This window comes from Microtus ochrogaster, chromosome 5 (genome assembly GCF_000317375.1).
Source record: "Microtus ochrogaster isolate Prairie Vole_2 chromosome 5, MicOch1.0, whole genome shotgun sequence".
Classification (NCBI taxonomy): domain Eukaryota; kingdom Metazoa; phylum Chordata; class Mammalia; order Rodentia; family Cricetidae; genus Microtus; species Microtus ochrogaster.
Genome location: NC_022012.1, coordinates 25,420,777 through 25,441,058, shown reverse-complemented (window position 1 = coordinate 25,441,058; position 20,282 = coordinate 25,420,777). Strand labels below are relative to the sequence as shown.

Here is a 20,282-nt window from a genome sequence, read left to right as displayed (position 1 = left end):
TCTTTGGAGAATGAGGCAGAGCCAGTTTCACCACAGCGGGACTTCTTACATTGGCACGTAGTTGCAGAATGCATCTGTAAAATACAGGGTCCTTACTGTCCTACTCGGCCCACCATGGACACTCTCCCTCTCCACTACGAGTTTCCTGTGGGGAGGAACCCGGTTCTCTATTTGGATGAAGCTAAAGAAACGAGTCCAGGTCTCTGCAGAGGGTGGTACATAAATCACCCGCTACGGAAAGGAAACAAAGCCAGTAGAGCCCTCGTGATGGGGAGGACAAGGTGCCAGTTGTGAAATGGGGCAGCAGGCCGCTTTCCCAGGAGCCGAGATGCTGAGAAGCATGAAAAGAGAGAGAAAGCGGGTCTTTTGCTTTAGAGATCTTAAACTGAAGAAAAACGATGCCAGAAGCCTATCCTGATACATGAGAAGGGGGGGGGGTGGCTTGTGTCTCAGTGGTCCTGGCGCCACTGGCCTCGGTGGAAGGCCTCTCTGTGCGGCAGGGGCTGCGGCGAGGCAGGAGCTGGGAAAGAACCTAGGGAGCAGAGGTCAACAGCATGCAGACACTGCGCTGTTCAGGGGCGAAGCAAGGGCGCAGCGGTCTGGGGGAAGAGCACACCCCGTGAAGCGCTAGGGAGATCAGAACGCTAGCTTTCATTCTCCCGGGCCTCGGGGATGGTCCTCTGTAAACCGTCCTGGACTCCCAACAATTCATCCTGTTTTTAATTAAAACATTTTCCAGAACCCCCCAAAGAGGGCGGTACCCAAAGGAATATGGAAAATACCCCGCCGGGGTGGGGGAGTGGGGCTTGCCCGAATCCCGAGGCTGAGGGCGGATGAAGCGGAGCCACACCGACTGATAACCGCACCGGAGCCTCCTGCCCTAGGAGCAGCAACCCACAGTCCGCCCCGGGAACACTCGTGCGCCCCCCGGCCCCGGGTCCGGAGCGGGGGCGGGGCTCGCCGCGGGTGGGGGCGGGGCCATGCGGGGGCGCGCGCTGGGCGGGGAGGGGAGCGGGCGCGTCCATGCCCTGATTGGATCTGGGCTGAGCAAGGGGCGGCATCTTAGGCCAGTTATGCGGATTCGTATTGGGCCCTGCTGAAGAGAGGTGTGGTTTTGTGAAGTCAGTTCCGGTCGGTGTAAAACCCCCGGGGCGGCGGCGAACGGGCTTCAGTTGCTTCTGGGTCGCGGTGCGAAAAGCGCTCTGATCTGATCGCCAGTGAGAGCGGGAGCGTCCAGCGCCACAGCTACCCGGAGAGGGATGGCGGCCACTGGGACCGCGGCCGCTGCGGCCACCGGCAAGCTTCTTGTCCTGCTGCTGCTTGGGCTTACGGCACCCGCCGCGGCTCTGGCTGGCTACATCGAGGTGAGGACCGGGCGAGTGCCGGAGCGGTGTGTCCTCCGGCCACCGGGGAGCACGGCCTGCGGGGCGGGCGTGGGTCCACGGGCGAGGGCGCGTCGCGAGGTTCGGCGCTGCTGCGGGTTGCCGGCCCCAGCCCCCCGCCCGCGCGCCTCAGCTTGGCGCAGAGCTTAGCGCCGAGGTCGGGCTGCCTCCGTCGCCGCAGAGGCCAAATGAAAGGCGTTGGGGCTGCGGGGCCGCCCCAGCCCCCTACCCGCCGGCGGCGCCGCCGCATCCTCAGGGACTCCGCACCGCGCGCCCTCCCTCCCTCGGGACGGTGCGCGCCTCGGCCGTGCGCCTTGCGGCTCAGCGGCTCTCTAAATGGGGGCGGCCGGCGCGCTGTCCCTGGTCCCCGCGGCGGTCGCGGGGCCTCGGCTTCGGGCTCGCACCTGGCAGCCGGCTCGCAGCCTTGGTTGGCCAGGTGGACCTGGCAGCGGGGATGCGGCTCCAGCCCTGGCGAGCGGCCGAGATGCCGGGGAGACGCCGCCGGGACAGCGGGACGCCCTGCGCCCTCCACCGCCTCCCAGCCGTTTGCTTAAGTCTGGCAAACTAGGGAGTCGGGCTTTCCTGTTCCCACGAACGATGAGCCTTTAGGGAAGGTCCCCGCCAACACATCGGAAAAGCCTTTCAGGAGTACTTTCCCGGGGTCAGAATCCCACGGGTTGCTCTGCACCAGAGGTCACCCCTGTTAACATCTTTGCTTGCCCTGGTGAAGTGGCGGGGGTCCCTGGTGGTTGGCGGGGAGTTCAGGGAGCTGGAAGAAGCGGGTGTGGACCGCGTACTGCGGCGTGCTCTGCACCTAGCCTCACCGCAAGAACCCTCTGTCGCCGAGGGAGATGTGGGACTTTGTTTACCTGTTTTCTCGAATTAGTGCTTCAGCCGTTGGGCTGGAATGTGTGTTTCTGGTGTAGTTTATTTCTTAGTGCCTGCTCGTTGTATTTAAAAACCACCGTGGCTTTCTGCATGTTGAGCTAATGTCAGAGATTGCGTTTGATTAAATAGGGATTACCTGAGAACTTTATGAGTAAAACCCCAGTTTAGGATGTATCCATTTCTACAGAATGTGTAAATATGTCTTTGGGTAAAAGAAATCTGATGAGGAAAAATCCTCCTGGTGGAACAGCTCAAGAAAACCTTTGTATACATCCTGCTTAAAACTTTTTCACTGAGGTGGAGGAAAAGATGATAAGTGCTAAATGGAAAATAGCTGATGTTCATATACATGAACTTTTAGATTATTTTGCCCTCCACACAGTAAGTAGGCGGTGTCTGTGATCCCGGATAAGCTGTCTTGTGGAAATAGCTACATAAAGCAGGTAAGAGGTTGGGGGTAGGGAAATTGAGTTTTATATTTTAGGTGGGACGTAATGGTTCAGGGTGTCTAAAACCATTGTTCGCACTCAGCCTCACTTCCCAGTGGTGTGAGAAACCTCAGGCATTAGTGAATTCGCAGCACAGGATTCACCAGTTTTAAAGAACCCATTAACAGGTCTCCAGGGGAAAATACCATTATCAGGGTTTGTTGTTACAGGGATTGTTTTGACTGTTAGCCACACTGGTGAGTTGAAAAGTCTCGCTAAACAAAGTAAGAATCATTTTTGCAAAACGCTTTAAAAATGGTGTTTTATGGAAACTTCGTTTCCTTGGAACTGTATTCATTCACACTGTCATCTTTTCAAGTGGTCTTTATTTTTTGCTGACTGGCAGAATTTTACTCACGTGTGTAATTTGTACTTGCTGTTAGGCAAATGATTGCTAAAGCCTTAATTTAGATGAGAATGGCTTAAATCAGGATGTCTTTGAGAAGGCCCTTATTGAGATTAGCCAGAGGGATTCTGGCCAAATCCCTGATCTGATCAGGTTGCTTGGCACAGAATTATTGATTGGAGAATCTTTACTGTTGCTTGGTGGTGACTAAATTAATCTCTTACACCTGTTTTTTTTTTTTTTTAAACCACCTCCCTCTGCTCGGGGCATTTCCTTTCATAAATCCCAGGGCAAGTTCTCTTGTGTTTGAAGTCCCACTTAGGAACCACAAGATTTGTGCTTGTGCCCAAACTGTTCCCTTTACTATGGATGTTGAAGTATCTGAGAGCCAGAACTTGATTGCTCAGCTCCATCTGAAAGCAGTCTTTTGAGCACAGTGTCCAGGAAGCGCAAGTACAGCAACCAAGGTGGAAAGACTGGAAGTCGGAGTCTATCAGGATACTGCTTCTGTTACAGCTATGTTTTAAAAACACTGCTGGCAACAGAGGAACTCACTGAGGCTTACCAATCCGGTCCTCTTTTGTGCAAGGGATTTATTTCATTCCCGTCTAAAACTAAGCAGTCATACATAGTGTGACCGGCTACCAGTGACGTGGAATCCTGCTTGCTACATGCCTTACATGGTTGAAGAAAGAAGTGTATATTTGCAGTTTTGAAAAAAATTCCTTGAAATATTTTAAAAGGTTTATTTTTTATTTTTATTTTTGCATATGTATCTTTGTTGAGTATAAGGCATATGTGTACCCTTGGAGGCCAAAAGAGGTTGTTGGATTAATTCCCTGGAGCTGGAGTTGCAAGTGATTAAATGTGAGCCACCTGATGTGCATGCCGCGCTCCAGACTCAGGCCCTTGGGAAGAGCTGGAAGCGCTCTCAATCAGAGCCATTTCTCCAGCCCCTCTTTAAAATATTTGTAAGAATACATTTAGTCATAGGAGAAAGTGTGGGAGTCACTTCTCTACTTTGACTGTGTAGGTCCTGTAGAACAAACTCAATTGATCAGGCCTGGCAACAATGCTTTTATCCACTGAGGCATCTCATTGACTGGGAAAACAAACTCTGAAGAAGCTTCATTTTCTGAATTTGCTTTAAAAAGTTTATTTTATGAAATAAAATGCCAGTCGGGTATTTTCCTGTGAAACTGTAGCTTCTGAATTGAGATGCGCTGTGAAGTAACATATTCTGTAGGATGTGAAGACTCAGTATGAAAACTTAAAGTATATCAACTTTTATATTAATGCATTGACTAATTAAAATGCATTTACATTAATTTTCAGTTTCTTTGTGCTCTGATGTGGCTGCTAGAAAATTGATTGCTACCTATGTAAGCCCCTTTATAGTTCTGGTGCACAGGTGTGCTCAACTCACGCTGGTCCTGCACGTTGTCAGCACAACTGAATATATTACAATGCTACCGCCTACCCCATAGTCTTGCTTCAAGTTGTTGACATGAGCCCTAGTTTTGTGGTTTTTGTTTTTTTTGGGTTGGGGGGGTGGCCTTTTTTTTTTTTAAGCACAATTTTGAATGTTATTTTTTTCCCCCTTGTTAACATTTTTCTTCAGTTCAAATTGTATTAGAAATGACCCCAAGCTTGCAAAAATGCAAAATTGTGCAAACAGCGCTCATGAAATTTACCTGCACTCAGCATCAAAAATTTTGGTGATGTTTCCATTTCCAGATATATGATGTATAGGAGCTTTGCAAAAGTGGCGCATTCTGCATATTGAAACTGGTATCAGCACTTATTTTTAATTCTCTTAAAAAAATGAATTACTTACAGAAAATAACTTTTCTGTGTACTAAAGGTAAGAGCTAATCTCTGTTAGATTGCAGTTGCCATGGAAGGGCCAGTTGAGAAGAGAATTTTAAATTGCCTCTAATTTGATTTTCATGTTGTTTTTTAGTGTGATAAACTAGATTACTTCAAAGCTTAATTGAGTTTAGTATACTGTACCTTGATTTATGGCTTCAATTGAAAAGTAGACCATGTAGGTGCATTCAGATAGGAAGGGATTCCAGTCCTGTGTATCAAGTACAACAAATAATTACTTTTGCTGAGGGAATAATTTTTTTTTAAACCATCATGAAGTGTTGTAGTTTTGAGAAGTGAGTTTTTGCTGGGCGGTGGTGGCACACGCTTTAATCCCAGCACTTGGGAGGCAGAGGCAGGCGGATCTCTGTGAGTTCGAGACCAGCCTGGTCTACAAGAGCTAGTTCCAGGACAGGCTCCAAAACCACAGAGAAACCCTGTCTCAAAAAAGCAAAAAAAAATAATAAATAAATAAAGAAGTGAGTTTTTGTCTTTTTTTTCCTCTCTCTCTCTCTCTCTCTCTCTCTTGAGATGGGTTTCCACTATATAGTTTTGACTGGCCTGGAACCTTGCTGTGTAGACCAGGCTGGCCTCAAACTCACAGAAATCTGTTTCTGGCCATCCAAGTAATGAGATTAAAGGCATGCTACCACGGCCAGCTGAGAAGTAAATTTTTTTTTTCTGGTGAGAAATGAATATTAAGACCTAAAAGAATGCTAGAAAAAAGTATTCTGCCCTGATTTGTTTCTCCAGCTGTGTTTTATTATTTAAATGAGGTTGTCTTAAACTGTATTTGCTTTCATTATTATTGCTATTACTGTATGTGTGTTTTTGCCTGAATGTATATCTATACCTTGTTCATACTTGCACTAGAAGATGCCAGATTAGGGCCCAGAGCTTTGGGAACTGGGTGGTTGTGAGTCACTCTGGGTGCTCGGGATTGAACCTGTGTTCTCTGGAAGAGCAGCGGTGCTGTTAACTACTGAGTCATCTCTCCAGCCCCTGTAATGTTTTAAAATAGGAAGCTTAGGAAGCTGACTATTCCTTTATTATTTGTCTAGTAGTACTAACCGCTTATTGGTTCTGTGCAGGATGCCAAATGATGCAGTAGTGGAAGCTGCATGCATCTGTTGCTTCCTATTGTCCAAATGCACTTGCATGTGTTTTCAGGATTTCATTGGCAGCATCAGGTAACTGAAATTAGGGAAAATACTGTACCAAATGAGCGATGCTCCCCACACCAGTTTAGTCTGGTGAAATAGGTATTCTCACTACCACCCAAAAACTGACTCTAGTAGATTCCAGGGTTTGATGGTCATACAGACTGGCCAGGGCATGAGTCTGTCTGTTTTATTCTAAGTCCAGTGCTTTTCTTTCCTGATGTTTCTGGCTCTAGGTTTCTGTAAATTCATGCAAATTATATTATGAACTGATACACACCAACCTCAATAACTCTTTCATGTCATTATACGGAACTTTGCCATTTTATATATTTTCATTGATTATAAAAACCTTTTGGTGATTTTTTTTCATAAAGTGCAAACTCTTTTATAGTAAGCTTTTTTTTTTAGATTTATTTATTTATTAAGCATACAATGTACTGCTGGCAAGGAACTCACCAGGTCTCGTTACAGATAGCTGTGAGCCACCATGTGGTTGCTGGGAATTGAACTCAGGACCTCTGGAAAAGCAGCCAGTGCTCTTATCCTCTGAGCCATCTCTCCAGCCCTAGTAAGCTTGTTTTATCTTTGTGTTCTAACACACACACACACACACACACATTACAGCATTATTCACTGTGAGGTGGTTGTATCAGAGTTGGCAGTGTGGCTTTATTCAGGGAAGAGGCTGCCAGCTCAGGATGTATTTTACAAATCTTGGTCAGTGAGCTGTGTAATTAGTAAAATTGAGGTTCAGACAGAAGTTACTTAAATTTTGGCATGGGATAGTTGTAAAGCTAGTTAATTGAGCAACTCTTTACTCTGCCTTCCTGAGACTCACTTCTCTGAAGATGGTAATGTCCAGAGGAGAAAGTTGTCTTGTGTGTCTCCCTTTGTGGCGAAGAAACATTTCCCAGTTTGCTGGCAAGAGACTCCTTAAATGTCACTGGCCAAAATTAGTATTGTGTGCTTTTAACCAGTGCAAGGCTGTGTAGAAGAGGGATAGGCCAACTTCAGTAGTCTCTGATCTCTTGGACCTGCTTTGGAGAACAAAGCAGCCTTGAATCAGATTGGACTTGGTTTGGAGAGTTATTGATGGTAGCAATCCAGTGTCTGTTACAAGAGCACTCTCCACTTGGGAAGCCCTATATGTGTTTCTTAAAGAGAAACAAGTATTCCTACCTACCGAATTACTCTGAGTAAAAAGTTAGCGGATGAGATGGAATGCTTTGTTTACTGATGCAATGCTCCTCCTTATTTGAACCTACTGTGAGGATCTCATGAGGTAAGAATGTGGAAAGCACATGTCAAGGTGCCCACTCACTTGCTGGCCTCCCTAGCAGGGCTTTTCGCAAGTCTTTTGTTGTTTTGATGTTTTCTGAGAGAGCGTTCCGGTGCACTGGTGCACCAGTGTGCCTGCGTGTGCACGTGTGTGTGGAGGGGCGGGCAGGAATCAGTTCTCTTTCAGCACATGGATCCCTGGGTATTATACTCAGGAGCAAGTGCCTTTACCTTTGGACTGTCTCAGTGCTGCCCCTCCCCCACCCCAGGTCTCAGCCCAGACTGGACTTGAACTTCCTGTGTAGCAGAGGATAACCTTGACTTTTTTGTACTGGATTTTTTTTTCCTTTTGGGCCACCAACCAGCTCCCACGGAGCTGACATGGAGTCTCATTAGTTATGAATATTCGACTTAGCTTATGCTCGTTTCTGGCTAGCTTTTTTCTTTAACTTAAATTAACCTGTTTCTCTTCATCTACGTTTTCCCTGGATTTTTACCTTTCTTTCTGTATGTCCTGTTCTGTATCTGCTGACTGGCTGGCCCTGGGCATCTCCCTTTTTTTCTGCCTTGGACTCTCCTCTCGAGCTCAGATTTCTCCATTTATTCTCTCTGCCCACCAGTGCTGCCTATCCCTCTCCTGCTTAGCTACTTCAGTTTTTTAATTAGACCAATCAGGTGCCTTAGGCTGGCAAGGTGAAAGAGCAGCATAGTTAAACAAATGCAGCATAAACAAATGTAGCACATCTTTGCATTGTCAACAAAGGCAGCAGAATCAAATTCAACACACCTTTGCCTAGTTAAAAATAATATTCCACAGCATTTTTTTTTTTTTTTTTTAAATAAAGAAACCAAGTGTCATTGTGTATCCCTATCTGGCCTGGAGTTCCTTTGTAGACCAGGCTGGCCTTGAACTTAACAGAAACCCCTTCCTCTGCCTCCCCATTTCTGGGTTTAAAAGTGTGCAACACCACGCTCAGTTTAACCTTTGACTTTTCTCTTCTACTTCCTTTGCTGGAGTTAACAAGTCTGTGCCACCAGGCCCGGTTTATACTGTGGTGGGGTTGGAACCTGGGACCATGACCATACTAGGCACTTACTCTACCAACTGAAATTTGGGCCCAACTGTCCCTTATTTTTGAGCTTTTAAAAGTTGCAAATACAGAAAAGAAAGTAACTAAGCATATTGTCATGAATCACTTCCAAGGTTCCCCCCCCCCAAAAAAAAATAAAAAACAAAAACCCCCACAAAACATATCTCCTTTCTGTCCTCCAGAAGTAACTCTCCCCAGCTATTAGGTATTTATTCTTTGTCCTCCAGAAGTAACTCTCCCCAGCTATTAGGTATTATTCTTTGCAGTCTTAGCAGATGTCCTCATTGACATTTCCTTTTTCACTTTTTAAGATCATGTAAATGGAATTACTCAACATATTCCTTACTATTTGGTGTCTTTCACTAAACATGTTTTTGAGAGTTGTTTGTATTGAGCAGAAATGTTGTTTACTGCCTTCTGTTGCAGTATTGTCTGAATAAACCACAACTTACATAGCCCTTGGACAGTTGAGTTGTTACCACTTGGAGTTAAGATGTGCTTTTTCCCTGGCTTTACTGAGAACATTTTTGTTTTCTCAGGCTCTGGAAATTGAACCCAGGGTCTCTAGCATTCTAACCACATGCTCTACTGCTGAAGTAATCAAACCCCACAAAGGATTTATTTTTAAATTTTTTATATGCGTGAGTGTTTTGTCTCCATATGTGTCTTGTGCTTAGTGCCCTCTGAGGACAGAGGAAGGCATCAGATCCCGTGGAACTGGAGGTAGAGCTAGTTATGAGCTGCTGTGTGGGTGCTGAAACTAGAACTGAAGTTCTCTGCAGAAACAAGTGCTCTTAACCTCTGAACCAACTCCAGCCTACCTACCCCTTACTCTCTTAATAATGTTTTTGAAGAAGTTCTGCTTTTTTCCATTCAAGTATCCAGTATATGTCATACAGAAAGTGAGCCTGCTGTTTCCTGTCAGCGTTGGCTGTTTTCCAGTTTCTGGTGGTGTGGTGGTGACAATGGATATTGGACCCAGGGCTTTACATGTGCCAGACAAGTGTGTTGTAGCTGAGACTGTCTCAGACCTGTTCATTTTTTGTTTTGAGTCAGGGTCTCGATAGGTACCCAGTTCAGTCTTGAACTTGTGATTCTCCTGCCTCAGTCTCTTGGTGCTAGAATTGCAGACCTGTACTCCACGGTGTCTCTCTATTAAGTGCCTTTATTTTTGATTCTGTTTTAAATTTCTGTTCTATTGCCCTCTCTGCTCTTGTGCTAAGTAATACATTTCACATTTACTAGAACAAGCCCTTTGCAACTTGGTTGTTTTACCTGTTTCTCTTTTTTTAAACCTATCTTTGTATGTTTACCACATCACCAAATACATACCTGTTGGAATTTGTTTGGAATTGCACTGAGTGTATGGATCATTTGAAGAAATTTGACATTTCTTCCATCACTGTTGATAATGTAAAATTGTCATTTTGTCCAATAACTTTGTTTCTGTCTAAATTCTAATAATTTACTTAGGAATGTATTTTGTGATTTGTGACTGCCCTATCTTCAGTCCGTATAAGCATTTTTTTCTTGCTTAATTGCACTGGCTAGAAAACTCTAATAAATGTTTTATGTAGGTGAAAAAGCTAGCGTTGGTGGAGTATCTGTTATCCCTGGTCTCCGAGGGAAGCTGTGTTTACCATTTATATGATATTTAAAGATCCCAGATAAGAAGTCTTTGACTGTGTCTTGCCGTATGTGTGTGTGCACGTGCACTGTGTGTGTACACGAGCATTATGTGTGTACATCACTGCCTGCAGAAACTAGCAAAGGATGGAACTGGGGTTATACATGGTTGTGAGCCATCAGTTGGTACTGGGAATCAAACCTGGGTCCTCTGGAAGAGCAGCTAGTAATTTAACCACTGAGCCATATCTCTAGCCCTGTGAATATCCTTTATTCTCCTTCCCTCTTCCTCCCAAACTGTTACAGTCTCAAAGTCCTCCTTTTTCCCACTACTGTTTTGTTTTGTTTTACTTATTTTTTTGGATTGGTTTGCTAAAATTGTGTTTCGTATTTTGCCTTCATGCCCCAAAGTGGGTTTGACATATAAGCCTTCACATTTAAATATATTGCTTAATTTTCAGCTATGTGGAGCTTTTTGGTTGTCTTTGTTATTTAAGCTTAATTGTATTATGGTCAGAGTGTTTGGTCTATTTGATGGTTGCCTTTGAAATTTCTTGAAACATTAAAAAAATTTTTTATTTTATGTGCATTGATATTTTGCCTGCATGTATGTCTGTAGGAGGGTGTTGGAGCCTCTGAAACTGGAGTTACAAACAGTTATGAACTGCCCTGTGGGTGCTAGAAATTGAATCCTGGGCCTCTGGAAAAGCATCCAGTACTCTTGACCACTGAACCATATCTCTAGCCCCAAAACATATATTACTAAAATGTTTTTTCTTGTGTGCACAAGAGAAGTTGTATATTTTGTTTATATATGTTCTAATCTTGTTTTCATGTTGTTTGGATTATTACAACACACACACACACACACACACACACACACACATACTGTTCTATTTTTTGAGTCGTGGTTTTTCTGTGTAGCCCTGGCTGTCCTGGAACTTGTTCGGAAGACCAGGCTGGCCTTGAACTCACAGAGATCCACCTGCCTCTGCCTCCCAAGTGCGGGGATTAAAGGTGTGCACCACTGCTGCCCTGAATATTTTAATTTTCTGTAACTGAAAAATGCATATTTTAAAAATTCTCATTATTAGCCGGGCAGTGGTGGTACACTCCTTTACTTTAATCCCCTTAATCCCAGCACTCGGGAGGCAGAGACAGGCGGATCTCTGTGAGTTCGAGACCAGCCTGGTCTACAAGAGCTAGTTCCAGGACAGGAACCAAAGCTACAGAGAAGCCCTGTCTCGAAAAACTAAAAAACTAAAAAACAAACAAACAAAAAAACCTCATTATGTGTGTGTATGTTTGCATGCGCACATGTGCGTACCATGTGTGTCCAGTCCAGTTGCCCAAGGAAAGCACTAGATCTCCTGACATCAATGCTGAGGCGCTTGTTAGCCGCTGGATATAGGTGCTGGGAGCCAAACTTGGGTCCTCAGGAAAAATACCAAGCATTCTTAACCGCTGAGGCATCTCTCCGGCCACACCACTGTTGTGATTTATTTCCAGTCCCCCCTTCCCCCCACCATTATTTTTAACAAGTTTTGCTTTCTCTTTCTGGAAGAAAAAAAACTGCCTTCATGCTTTAAAACTTCTACTTAGTAAGTTTTTGCCTTTACCGGTTTTAAAAAGTACCGAACACATGTGTATATGTGCATACATGTATGCATTTGTATGTGCACACATGTGCCAGAGGTTAGCCTCAAGTGTCATTTCTTAGAAGCTGTCTACTTTTGTCTTTTGAGATAGGGTTCCTCACTGGGGCCTAGGGTTTACAGTTCAGGGCTGTCAGCAAGCCTCAGGGATTCTCCTGTTTCTGCTCTCGAGTGCTGGACTTACAAGCCTGCGCTGCTACACCTGCCCACTCCCCTCTGGTTTTTTGAGACAGGGTTTTTCTGTGTAGTCCTGGCTGTCCTGGAACACGCTTTGTAGACCAGGCTGGCCTCAAACTCACAGAGATCTGCTTGCCTTTGCCTCCCAAGTGTTGGGATTAAAGGCATGCGCCACCTTTAATTCTCCACTACCTGGCCACACCTGCCTGCCTTTTTATATTCTGGTGTTTCAACGTGTGTCCTCATGCTTGCAGAAAATTACGGAAAACAAGGTTCAGCAAGCAAAGCTTAAAAGTAACTAGAGAAAAGAGCTACAGATCCTCTTCAAAGAATTTAACTAACCCTAATAAGTGACTTATAACCGTCAATACCCAGAAGTGAAATATGATCTTTCAGACGATAAAAGAGCTAGCATGATGTCTTGGTGGGTAAAGTGCTTACTATACAAGCCTGGCAAGCTGAGCTTGACTCCCCAGAACCCATATAAAGTTGGAAGGGGAGAACCAGCCCTACAAAGTTGTCATCTGACCTCCACAAACATTCCATGACATGTGCATGCCTTCCATCATACACACAACAGCAGTAATAATTTAGTGTGATAAATAGAAATTCTGTTACCAACCTGTTGTAACAACAGTGATGGGCTAGCAGGTAAAGGTGCTTGCCACTGAGCTTTCGTGACCTGCAGGACCTGGTAGGTGACAGACTCTTGAAGTTGTCCTCTGTCTCCACACCTGTACTATGGCACATACACACCCAGCCACTTTCACATAGCACATGCATACACAAGTGTTAAATACTTTCAGTTACTCTGGTACCAGGTCTGATAGCTCTTTTATCATAGTCCATTCCTGGTCCTGAGTGTTTCAGATCACTTATATAAATCACTGTGGTCTAAGCCATCTCCCCAGCTCCTTTATCAATATTTTGTTCCTATGTTTTTATTCTTTTTAGTTTTTTTAAGACAGGGTTTCTATGTGTGGCTTTGAAGCCTGTCCTGGAACTTGCTCTGTAGAGCAGGCTGGCCTCGAACTCAGAGAGATTCACCCGTCTCTGCCTCCCGAGTGCTGGGTTTAAAGGCGTGCGCCACCACTGCCCAGCATTTCCATTATTCTTTTTTTAAAAAATGTTTTTTGTTGAGTTTTGCGCTTAAGTATTTTCTTTTTTAATTAATTAATTTATTTATTATGTATACAATATTTTGTGTGTCTGCTTACAGGCCAGAAGAGGGCATCAGATCTCATTACAGGTGGTTGTGAGCCACCATGTGGTTGCTGGGAATTGAACTCAAGACCTTTGTTGGAAGAGCAGGCAATGCTCTTAACCGCTGATCCACCTCTCCAGGCCCTTAAATACTTTTCCACTGTATATTTAGGGGCAATTTATTTATTTATGCATTTATTTATTTTATTTTAATATTTATTTATTTATTTGCTATGTATACAATATTTTGTCTGTGTTTATGTCTGCAGGCCAGAAGAGGGCATCAGACCTCATTACAAATGGTTGTGAGCCACCATGTGGTTGTCGGGAATTGAACTCAGGACCTTTGAAAGAGCAGGCGATGCTCTTAATCACTGAGCCATCTCTCCAGCCCGCATTTATTTTTATTTTTTAAGATAATCTCACATAGTCCGGGATGACTTTGAACTTACTCCATTGCTGATCCTCTTTCCTCTGTCACCTGGCTTTTAGGCATGAGGTCTGCATGCGGAGCTCTTTGAATATGTGTGATTTGGTGTTTTTCATTACTTTTAGTAAGTTTTTGGCCATTATCTTTTCAAAAATATCTAAATACCTATTTAAATAACTCATTCTGCCTAATTATTTCTTTTCCTATAGGACTCCAAAACATATCTTAAGACATTGCCCCACTAAAACTGCTATTTCTTTTTCTCTTTGTTTGAGGCAGGGAGTCATATAGACCATGTCATCCTCCTTCTGCCTGTTGGGTCGATGCCACAGTGCCTAGCTTGTGCCTTGCTGTGGGTGAACCCTGGCCTGATACATACTAAACAGGCACTCTGCCATCTGAGCTCTCTTTCCAGTTCTATTCATAGAATTCTCTTCTTTCCTTCCTTTCCTTTCCTTTGACAGGATTTCTTTGCATAGCACTGCCTATTCTGAAACTGCTCTGTGGACTAGGTTGGCCTCGAACTCTGCCTTTGCCTCCTGAGTGATGGGATTAAAGTCATATGCCACCACAGCCCTGTTCATCCATTGAATTCTTAATTCCAGTTTTGTAATTGAAAACGTTATTTTTAGGTCACAGTTTGTCTTAGTTAGGGTTTCTATTACTGAGATCAAGCACCATGACCAAAAGGGAGACTGGGGAGAAAAGGGTTTATCTGGCTTGCACTTCCATATTGCTGTTCATTGTTGAAGGAGGGAAGCCGCTTGCTGGCAGCCCAGGGATGGCACCACCCACTATGGGCTGTGCCTTCTCCAACTGATCATTGATTGAGAAAATGCCTTACAACATGGTGGCATTTCCTTAACCAAAGTCCTTTCCTCTCTGATGACTCTAGCTTGTGTCAAGTTGACACACAAAACCAGCCAGTACACAATTGAAATTCCCAATATTGTGTTTTATCTTTGAACATGTTTTGATGCCTTGGGCAGTCTGTCTGAAATTATGGTATTTGTGTGTTGGGGCTGGTATTCCTGCGAATCTTTAAGTAATTAAGAAAGTAGAAATGATTAGCAGTCTTGTGCTGGTTGGAGCAGTTACAGTGTCTGGTGTTTTTCGTATCCACTGGAGCAGGACAGGAGTTAGGATTATCTGTTCTGCAGATGTGTGCGCTGAGGTGAGTGCACATGAGTAACTTAACCAGTCGGACGAGTAAGTGTGAACTTGCTCTGTAATTGTGCTAACTGGAGGACAGTTGGCCTTTGAAGTAGGGTATCTCAAATCAGTGTGAGTACCAAGACGTTTGGATAAGCCTAACCATTAGGCCTCATCATTTAGGTGGTCATTAGTCTTATAAAATGAAGGAAAAATACGATTTTTCAGTTTTCTTAACCAAATCACTAGCATGTTAGGAATTCAGGTTTCCCATAGTAGCACAATACTACTTGAACCTGAGTGAAGCATCTCAGGTTATACTTGCTTCTTAAAATGTCTTGTTATAAATACCTAGAAAGGACTAGGTCGCTGTAGCTTAAGCTGTAGCATGAGCTTAAGTGTGTGCTAAGTGGTGTTTGGGTGCATACATGCCTGCAACACATGTAAAGTTTTTTAAAAATAGATTCTTCTCAAATGATTTTTGTGGGAACTTCCTTAAATCCCATTAAGGAAGAATTATGTAGTTGCTATGAGCAATTTAAATACTGATAAGCAAAACAAAAACAAAAAGTAAATTGCCGTCTAGATAAATAGCCTATTTTATTTTTCTGGCCATCCTTATTTCTCAAATAGTAGAGTCCCCTTATATTTTTGCAACTCATTTTTTCCAGTTAACGTATTGAGTAACTTTGCAGGACATAAAATGTTTTAAAGCATCGCCTGGTTTGAAATTACTTTTAATTGACTCACCCTCATGGTCTGGAAATTTTGGACTTGCTGAAGCTTTAAGTGGACAGTACTCACTCTCTGAAGTAGCCTTCCATACCCTCAATTCTGATTCAGATGTTTGCATAAATAGATTGTTATTTTTAGAGAAGGACTTGCCACCATCAAGTAGACTATATTTTGATGTATTTTACACATATCTTAAGGGTGTGCGAGAAAATGATAGACAAAAGTGCCTTTTTAAAAATACCAATGAAAAGCCGGGCGGTGGTGGCGCACGCCTTTAATCCCCCACTTGGGAGGCAGAGGCAGGCGGATCTCTGTGAGTTCGAGACCAGCCTGGTCTACAAGAGCTAGTTCCAGGACAAGCTCCAAAACCTTTAATCCCCCACTTGGGAGGCAGAGGCAGGCGGATCTCTGTGAGTTCGAGACCAGCCTGGTCTACAAGAGCTAGTTCCGGGACAAGCTCCAAAACCTCAAAAAAAAAAAAAATTACCAATGAAAAGCACTTGGTTGATAGATTGGTGCTTTTTTGGTGCTTTCTAGATGGAAATCTTAAATTTGGTGATCATGTGCAGTGGAATACATTAAAAACTGTAAATTTTCAAGCATTTCTCTCCCCCCCCCAAACACTTGAAGTAATTGAGATTTGATAATCTACCAGCTGCTAATGGCAGGAGACCTAAATGGTAGGCATATTTTGGTAATTTGACCATGTTGGGGGCGGTGACCAAAGGTTGGTGTCCTCCTCATTGACTCTCACCATAGTTCTGAGACAGAGCCTCTTACTGAACCTGGAGCTCTCAAATTCAGCTAGATTGGTTGGCTAGTGAACTCCAAGGAACACCCCTCTTTGTCTTGATAATTCGATTGCAGATAGCTGCTACTGTGCCCAGTTTCACGTGGGTCCTGGGGTTCCAAACATCAGTCTTCATGAGTGTGCAGCAAGTGCTCGCAGCTGCTGACCCTTCTCTCTGTCACACATGTTCCTAACATTTCTCTAATGGAAATAGCAGGTAGTGGAATTTTACAATTCTTTAAGCTATAACTAAAACTATTATTTAAAAGAATATCCAGAGGACTGGAAAGATGGCACAGTGGTTAAGAGCACTTAGCAGAAGACCCGAGTTCCAGTCCCTGCACTCACATTGGGAGACTCGCAAACACTTGCAGTCTAGTTCTGGGGGGCTTGACACCCTCTTTTAGTCTCTGAAGCCATCTTCACACACACGGTGCATGAGAAGCAGGCACACACCAGATAAAAAAATGCATTTACATTTTCTTTTAAAGGACTTCTGTATTTGACTGTTTAAAAGTTGAAGGTGTTGGCATGGTAATTGGTTCATTCGAAGTTCTGCATAGTTAATCATTATTAGTGAGCATGAATTGAATTGCTATGCAAGGTGTTTTGACAGAACATAACTAAAGGCACCATAGTTCCTGAGATGAGTGAAAAATATGATTCTGTGCGCAAAATGGCAGTCAGTGCCTGGTCAGTGTTTTAATATAGGATATTTTAATCTATCTTATCCTCCCTTTCTTTACTGATTATAGAGGTTTATTTCATAATAGTTTACATCTTAGCCAAAAGATACAAAAATTCTTTAAATCACACAGTTCAAAAATCCACATCTTTGTGAGTTTATAGTAAAATATATATGTGAAATTTTATAATTTTAAAAGTTAACTTTTTATTGTTGGTAACATTTAATGTGAGCTCTTTGGATATATATTCATATGTTGGTACATATGTCTGAGTGCACATGTGTAGGAACATCCTTGTTCCTCAGACACCTTCCACCTTGTTTTCTGAGACAGCATCTCTCATTGGCTGGCCAAATAGGCTAAGATGGCTGGTCAGTGAGCCCCAGAGATCTGCTTGGCCCCTACCTGTTCTGTGGCATTTGTAATGTATGCTACTGTTCCTAGGATTTTTTATGTGGGTTCTGAGGATCAAACCCAGGTCTGTATTCTTGGGGAATACACACTCTGCCTGCCAAGCTCTTTTGCTAACACTCTTAAAATTTTAAGCACACAATACACTATTAAGGATTAGACAGAATTGTATAGTGGATCTCTAGAACTTATGAAGAAACTTATAAAGAAACTTATACCTGTTGAATAGTAACTTTTTCTCCCCCACTTAGCCTCTGGTTACCACCATTCTGATCTCTTTTTCTCTGAGTTTTGCTATTTCAGATGACATACTCTAGTGGAATCATGTTCAGTTTTGACCTCTCACTGGTTTATTTTATGCAACAATGTCTTCCCTGTTAACTAATGTTGTTATAAAGACAGGGTTTTCTCCTTCCGTTTCCATCTGTTCCCGCTCTTCCCTCTCCTTTTTGGTTGTTTTACTCCTGGTTCTCCTGCCATTCAGTTCTGGGATTACACCTAAATTTATAATTATCTCTTGTTTGCTTTTCCTTGCCAAGCATTGAGAAGGGGCCTTGTGGGCGCTAGGATAGTGGGGTACACTGTTTTGCGTCTTGGTGCTACAGTGAGCACGGTCCAGATCATGCCGTAGTTCCCTCGGCCACACAGCCATGTGTGGGATTGCTGGGTGTTTGGCAATTCTGTTTTCATTTTTGAGAAATTGCCAAACTGTTTTTACACAGTGACTCTACATTCCACATTCCCATTAGCAGTTCCTGGTTCTCCATATCCTTGACAATGATTCTTTTACCCTCAAGAGTTACTAGTTTTCGCCGGGCGATGGTGGCGCACGCCTTTAATCCCAGCACTTGGGAGGCAGAGGCAGGCGGATCTCTGTGAGTTCGAGACCAGCCTGGTCTACAGAGCTAGTTCCAGGACAGGCTCCAAAGCCACAGAGAAACCCTGCCTCGAAAAACAAAAAAACAAAAAAACAAAAAAAAAAAGAGTTACTAGTTTTCAATGACAGGCATTCTAACTGTGGAGCTGCATCTTTGCTGTGGTATGGGTTTGTTAGTATGATAGCTAGTGGTACTTAATGTCCTTTCATGTTGGCTTTTCTTTGAAGAAATGTCTTTTCAAAATGTTTGTTTTCAGACTAGACAGTTTTTTTTAATATTTATTTATTATGTATATGACATTCTGCCTCCATGTATGCCCGCATGCCAGAAGTGGGTACTAGATATCATTACAGATGGTTGTGAGCCACCATGTAGTTGCTGGGAATCGAACTCAGGACCTCTGGAAGAGCAGCCGGTGCTCTTAACCACTGAGCCATATCTCTAGCCCCAGACTAGACAGTTTGATGCCATTGAATTGTAGGAATTTTATTTTTCTGGATATTTTATTTTTCATTTTATCTGGATCTTTTATTTTTCTGGATATGGATCAGAGCAGTGATTCGCAAATACTGTCTCATGTCTTTTCAGTCTTGATAGTGTCCTTTGATGTACAGTTTTTAAATTTGATAAAGTGAAACTTAGAATTCTGTTTCTTCCCTGTAATTACCTGTTTTAATGTCATATCTGAGAAATATTGTCATGGAGTTCTTCCCTTAAGATTTCTGAGAGTTGTAGCGTAAAGCTTACGTGTTCCATAGTCTTGAGTTAATCTGCGTGAGAATGTATACATGTGTGCCTGAAGAAACCAAAGGAGGATGTTTAGTCCCTTTCGATGTGGGATTCCCCTATATATGCTATAAATATGTTTTGTTACCATTGGTTAGTAAAGAAGCTTTTTTTGGCCAGTGGCTTAGTAGAGTAAAGCCAGGTGGAAAATCTGAATAGAGATATAGAAAGTAGGCGGAGTCAAGGAGACACCATGTAGCTGCCAAAGGAGAAAGACGTCCACCAACTAGAACCTTACCAATAGGCCACAACCTCGTGGTGATTCACAGATTAATAGAAATGGGTTAATTTAAGATGTAAGAGTTAGCTAGGAATACACATAAGCTGTTGGCTAAACAGTGTGTAATTCATATAGTTTCTGTGTGATTATTTGGTCTGAGCAGTTGGGAAACGAATGAATATCTCTGTCTACACCCTTCTCTGAGACAGGCTCCCTCTGAATCTGAGCTCAGTGTCTCAGCGAGACTGACTGGCTGGCACACTCCTGCCTCGTCCTCCCAAAGCTGAGTTCCAGGTGTGTGCAGCCATGCCCCAGCTTTTATGTGGATGCCGGGATTAGATTAGATTGTGAGTCCTTTGCTTTCACCCACCAACTCATCTCCCCAGGCCCTTTATTTTATAGGAAATGTAAGGTAGGGGTCCAGTTTCATTCTTAGAGGTTGCTATCCAGTCAGGACCATTTGTTTTCAAGGAGTTTTCCTTTTCCTGTCACATGGGTTTGACATCTTTGTCAAGAATCAGTTGGCCATATATTTGGTTTATTTCTGAACTCCTTTTCAAGGTTCTGAGATCCCGTAATGACCTTTATGCTGGCCTTTTCTATTTCTTTAAAAAGCTGTTGAGATTTGATAAGACATTGCACTGAGTCTGTAGACTGCTTTGGGTCGTAATGTTATTTTAACAATATTAAGTCTTCCCATCTGCAATTGTCAGAATTATCTTTCAGTCTTGAGAGTGAATCTCTAGGGCTTTGCACATTCCAACCGTACATGCTGTCATTGAGTTACACCCTCGGCCCCAAATGCTAAGGTCTTTAAAGCTAATCAATATAGTAATTTTGTAATCGACAGAATCAATCAAATTCTAATTTATACTTTGCCTTTTGGGTTTGACAAATTTTGTTCTTTTAGATCGTCAGTCCTCTTTACTCTAAAGTCTTGTATGTTAAATTTAGGTCTTAAAAAAAAAAAAGAAGAAAGCCGGGTGGTGGTGGCGCACGCCTTTAATCCCAGCACTCGGGAGGCAGAG

General features: G+C 43.3%; 1 protein-coding gene across 4 annotated transcripts in view; it reads left to right on the top strand.

Annotated features, from left to right (window-relative positions):
* The first annotated feature begins 1,171 nt into the window (after positions 1-1,171).
* Aplp2 (amyloid beta precursor like protein 2) overlaps positions 1,172-20,282 on the top strand; it is a 64,835-nt gene continuing 45,724 nt past the window's right edge. For 3 of the 4 annotated variants that reach the window (XM_005346992.3, XM_005346991.3, XM_005346990.3), the window contains exon 1: positions 1,172-1,364. In XM_005346992.3, coding sequence (XP_005347049.1) covers positions 1,260-1,364 — 105 coding nt within the window. In that variant the 5' untranslated portion in view covers positions 1,172-1,259. The remainder of the gene's footprint in view (positions 1,365-20,282) is intronic. The other variant, XM_005346989.3, reaches the window with a different exon arrangement.